Source organism: Acyrthosiphon pisum, chromosome X, assembly GCF_005508785.2.
Source record: "Acyrthosiphon pisum isolate AL4f chromosome X, pea_aphid_22Mar2018_4r6ur, whole genome shotgun sequence".
Taxonomy (NCBI): domain Eukaryota; kingdom Metazoa; phylum Arthropoda; class Insecta; order Hemiptera; family Aphididae; genus Acyrthosiphon; species Acyrthosiphon pisum.
Genome location: NC_042493.1, coordinates 75,732,451 through 75,738,609, shown reverse-complemented (window position 1 = coordinate 75,738,609; position 6,159 = coordinate 75,732,451). Strand labels below are relative to the sequence as shown.

Sequence of the window (6,159 nt, the reverse complement as noted above, 5' to 3'; positions counted from 1 at the left end):
GTGCTTAATAGTATAATAAAATATAATTCACAGCGTCTGTGATCAAATACTTAAAAATATTAGTGCATATATTTTTGAATATTTTGATATTTTATGGGTTTAGACTTTTAGGGTAAGTACCTAACTGCAGTGGCGCCTAAATATACATTTACCTATGACAATTGTACAATTTTAGTAGGTAGGGGGTCACCTTTGTCATTCTATAATTGTTTTATGAAAATTTGTTTAATAGACAACATAAAAACTATACTTGGTGTATGGTAAGGTAATTATAAGAAATAGGTACCTAGGTGTCAACATTTTATGTGGATGTGTCAAATATCATAAGTAAAATTTTGGACTTCGGCGCCAGTGGACCTAATATTTTTGATTCAAATGCATATTTTAAAATATGTTTATCAAAAATCAAACACTTTGATAAACATTTTTCCTAAATAAGGGAATTTAAATTTTAAAATTTAAGTACCTACCTACAACATTATTTGATGCAATAATTATCTAATATTATTAAAGCAAAGTATATTAATAAAAATACTCAATATGTACCTACGCACTTTGTAATTAGATACCAACCTCGCACCTATACCTATATAATATTTTCGTGTATGATTAATATATCTATTATTTAGTATATATTGATAACATTTTATTAAATAAGACCTGATTTACTTTATAATAATATCATCTATTAGTTACCTAAATGTTTTTGGTAATTTTTCAGGGACTCAACATAATGTGATATTAGAGCCTGAACCTTGGGGGTTACCATTGAATGAAATATTATTGCCTGAACATTTAAATAAATTAGGTTATACATCTCATGCCGTTGGCAAATGGCATTTGGGTTACTTCAAGAAAGCTTACACACCAACATACCGGGGATTCAAAAGCTTTTATGGTTTCTGGAATGGATATCAAGATTATTATACACATATGGTCCAAGCAACTGTACGTATGTTTACATAATACATATAGGAAGTTAATATATTATTAAATAATATTTTTAATGTTTTTCATTAAAATATAATATACAAACATATTTATTTAAATTACACTGAATATAACTCCATTGTCCATTGAAAATACCTATATGAAGTATGTTAAGAACCTTTATTAGACATATAGGTAATAAATTAATGGTCGCTACACCCGAATATGCCTCCACCTCACAAAATATGTACAACATAGCAAAATCTGTTTAGCGCGGGATAAAACCACTCAGCCTCCAAATTGATATACAATATAGTTGAGAACATTATCTATGAAATATTGTTATTATTTTTTTGATACCACTTATATGAAAAGAGTTCTTATTTTTTCAAAATCCATTATTTTGTGTTTTTAAAACTTGAATAACTTTTTTTAGTTACGATATTGAAAAATTAAAAACGATATTTCACAGCCATAGTTCTCCTTTTTTATGTGGTGAAAATGTCGTATCTTAGTTACGACTATAGCCTTTTCGGATCTTTCACGCGTAAAACAGTTTTTTCTATGTTTTACATTTGTGAGATGGAGACAACATTTTCTGAAAAACCAGTTAAAACCGCTGTAATTTCATATTCGAAAACCGAAATCCGAACCGAAACCAAAAGCTTTAAAACACCGGTTAAAAAACCGTAACTGAAACTTTAAATCTTAAAAAAATCGTTTACAAAACCCAAATCGAAACCATAAAATTGAAAATCCGTTCTTAAAACCGATTAAAATTTAAAACTATTATCGGTTTCTTCGAATTTTATAAAGCAAATTACTTATAATATTATTTATAAATCTAATTAAAACGATCATTTTTAAGTGAAGAAAATATTTTGTTTGAATCCCGATGCTATTACTGAGTATCACAAAATATTAATATTATGTAATACGAATATTATTCTATTTATATTTTATAATATTATTACAATACTTATTAATTCAAAATTAATATACAAATATCACAATTGTTTTTTTGATCGCCCCTATGCGGCTATGCACGTCTGTATTGTTGTTATTTGAACTATTTGTGTAGGTATATTATTATTAATGTTATAATACAATTGTTTCGTATTCGACTGATTCGCGTCCGTCCCGCAGTCATCATTCACGTATCTTGTGTCATTTTAATCATTCATCAGTATCCTCTGTGTGTACCCCGAATTACAACTGTGCGTACCAAATCTTATAACGTGTATTTGAATCTTCACAGTAATTTTTTTAAATAACAATATTTTCAATAGTCCAATACGCTTTTAGTGTCCATTTAAATGACCCAATATTTTGTTCAAATACCATAATACTACTATTGATTATGAATTATGGTTTTTGTTAACATGTTATTTAACTCGAGTTATGTTTTTATCTTTGTTTATTATTTGTTGTATTTTAGTTTGCATCTTTTGAAGGGTTTGATATGAGGCGCGATTTAAATCCTGACTGGTCAAGTGTAGGGAAATATTCAACACATTTATTCACCAAGGAAGCCACTGATATTATAACGAAACATAATAATTCTGTGCCATTGTTTTTGTACCTCGCCCATTTGGCTCCACACGCAGGCACTTACGAAAATCCATTACAAGCACCCCAAGAAGACATAAATAGTTTTCAATCGATCAAAGACAAGTACCGCCGTAAATATGCTGGTATGACCTAATTAACTATTCATAAATATATTATATTAGGTAATAACTGGTAGGTACCTACACTTAAATATTAAATGTAGGTAGGTAGCTACTTACATAGATACCTAATATACAACAACTAGATGCCATATCCTTCTTATCATCGAAGTCAGCCGCCAATTACAAAGCAGGCAATGCTTATAAAATAATATTATCACAGTATAATATATGTATATAAAAGTAGATATGTATATGAATAAATGTAAAATAAATGTAAACATTGCTTGCTTCATAAATGGCGGCCGAATTCAACATTAGTCACAACTGTAGTACCTACCTATAAAGGCGGCTAGCTAGTTGTTGTATATATATATGGGTACTTATGAGTTACGACCTGCTTGTCAGTTATCATGATGTAGGTATCAAATAGATGTACCTGTCCTATACATTAAACCGTATAGGTACTTATGGAGTTTAATAGTGTCATAACTGCATACACAATATATACTTGTACACCCTTTCTTGATAGGGGTTAATAAGATACCTATACCAAGCCTGGGCATAAACGCGTTAAAAAGTTAAATGTTAAGTTAATTTTAACTTTTAACTTAACTTTTTTTAAATTTAATTTTCATTAACTTAATTTTTAACTTAACTTATTTTAATTTATATTAACGTAATAAATAACGAGTTACTTTTAATCAAATTCAAATTAAGTTAATTTATAAATAATTAAATAATAAAAATAAAAATTATTATTGATATTACATAACCATTTACTAGAATAGGGAATTACAAATATAGTTAAAATCAATTTCTTAAATAAATATTTTACTAAAGTATAAAGTTGGCTATATTCTCAAACAGTTTTAGACTTTTAGTACCCTGAAAAAGTATTCAGAGTTTAAAATTAAATACATTCTTAAATACCATGTTATTTTTATTTAATAATTTAAAAAAAATGTATAGTACTTATCTGTATTAGTGTATTAATAAATCAAAAGGTTGTATTTATTTTGGCATTTTCAATTTTGTATTTTTTTCGTACCTACTTCATAATTCTATTAATTCAGTACCCGTGTATAGAAAAGCTATTGGCTATTTCCTGTGTTCAATAATATTTATGATTTTTATTATTTAAACCATATTACTGGGTATTTATAAAGATATTATAAAAAAAAAAAATAATAAATTAACTTAACTTAAGTTAATAAGTTAATTGAAAATGTTCATATAACTTTTAACTTAACTGAGTTAAAAAAAAAATTAGGTTAACTTTTAACTATTAACTGAGTTAAAATGTTTTACAGTAACTTAACTTAACTCAGTTAAAAATTATCATTAACTTGCCCAGGCTTGACCTATACTATATATGTTTATAACATTAATAGTTGGGGAATCATTAAACTTGATGCAAATAATTGGTTAGCCATAGTGCTATACCAACAGATTTAATGATAAATAAATTAAGTCAACAATTGAGGCTATTTATTTAAGGACGTTTTTTTAAAAACTTTTATAAACTTATCTCAACTTTTTTTTTTAATATTGAAGTTTTAATAACTGTGAAATTCAATGCTTGTTTGCCATCTTAGCCGTTTAAAGTAGGAATAATCAAATAGTTTTAAACATGACTAAATAATGTTATTTAGCCATGATTATAAATTACAAGGTAGGTATAATGCAGCCATGTAGCCTGTACTCTGTATGTACATAGGTATACATACTCACATAAATATCTAATTATATTTCTTTGTAGACTTTCCAAATTTTTATTTGTAATTGTTTTGTTTAATATAGTTTTTATATGGTCATATTGTATATTTTAATATAATAATATGTTCTCTAGGTATGATGAAAAATCTTGATAATTCGGTAGCTGAAGTTTTTAACGCATTACATACAAATAACATGCTTGATAATACAATATTTGTATTTGTATCAGACAATGGAGCTCCAACTAATGGTATCCACAGAAATTATGGTTCCAATTGGCCGTTGAAAGGAGTAAGCTTTGATAAAGTTAAATAATATTAATATGTATTTACTACACAATATTTTATAATTGTATAAAATATCTATATAATATATAAAAGAACCTGTCTGACTGACTGATTCATAGTTGCCTAGCCGGGAATTTATATGAAGCTATGAGTAGTGCCGTATGCTAAATTTCATTGGCACCCCTATTAAACATACATATTTAAACATTTTCAGCCCTTTAAAACGTTACAACTTTTGCGACCCTAAGGAAATTTTCCCATTTTCCCCACCCCTTGATCCGGCTCTGGCTATGAGTATAAAATTTGGTCAGTAGTTTCGTTTTATGATACATACTGTAGAGACCCACTAAGAAAGTATTTTCCCAAATTGTAAAAAGAGTGTAAAAATGGAAAACGAAATTACTTGGTCAGATTTTTCGGAAGAGGGTAAAAAAGGCAAAAAAAATATGTTTGGTAAATTTGTTGCCACTTCCGCCTATTATGTGTATATAGGTTAGTACAATGTACATGAATAAAACCATCATTATAGGTACCCATGAGCAATCCGATAACTTAGCTAATTTTTCCTGATAGGTTTATTATTGAGTCTGAGAATCATATTGAATTAAATGATTAGAAAAAATACTAAATGTGATTTGTTTTTATTAAAGGAAAAAGCTACACCTTGGGAAGGTGGCATTCGAACTGCAGCATTCGTATGGAGTAAATTATTATCGAAAAAGAAAACGCTTCCAAATCCACTGATGCATATTTCTGATTGGTTACCTACATTATACCAAGCAGCAGGTAAATTATATTTGGTTACATTTCTTATATCAGCTTTGGATATAGGTACCTATACCTAATTATTCTCTAGTTATAACGCGTAAAGAAAACTCGTTGAAAGAATTATATTGTACCTATATTGAATAGTATACATTGTGACAAATTAAGGTCTTTAAATATTTAAAACAAAATAATACATTAATATAATAGATAGTAGGTAACAACCCAAAACAAAATAAATAATAAATATGATTAGTCGAACAAACGAATATACATCTGTTAAAAAACGAAAATTCCCCGGGCGATTGCCGATTGCCCAGACGCCCAGTAGCTTTCTCACTAATCCGCTTTGACACCTAAGTCAAATTAATATAATTTATAAATAATAACAAATCAAAATATCTTATGGAAATAACTAACATGCAATCGTCCATTAAAGATCAGGTGTTTTAAAAACGCTTAGCGATACAAAATTTAAAAGAAGTATGAAGTATGAACGAAAATCAGCTGAAACCTAGGTACTTGAGTAATTTATACACTTGATCGAATTTCAAAACGGTGTACCGTGTTGCAATATACAAAAATAATAAAATACATTTTTAAAAGTTTCAGTTAACTGTAAACCTATAGATTACGTAATATAATAAATAATAACGTATACTTATAAATTATAATGTACATAATTATTAAGAAATTTAAAAAGGTGGGTAAGTGGATTTCGCTCTGCTGTACAGTAGGTTACAAGTGGGTCACTGTATAATGGATGGTATTAAATTTGAATTCAATGA

General features: G+C 27.7%; 1 protein-coding gene across 1 annotated transcript in view; it reads left to right on the top strand.

Annotated features, from left to right (window-relative positions):
- Positions 1-663: 663 nt before the first annotated feature.
- Positions 664-6,159, top strand: part of LOC100163840 (arylsulfatase B) — a gene marked incomplete at its 5' end in the record, with an annotated part of 9,252 nt that continues 3,756 nt past the window's right edge. Inside the window, 4 exons of the mRNA XM_029489304.1 lie at positions 664-948; positions 2,369-2,624; positions 4,453-4,610; positions 5,257-5,392. Of these exons, the coding sequence (XP_029345164.1) occupies positions 664-948; positions 2,369-2,624; positions 4,453-4,610; positions 5,257-5,392 (835 nt within the window). The remainder of the gene's footprint in view (positions 949-2,368; positions 2,625-4,452; positions 4,611-5,256; positions 5,393-6,159) is intronic.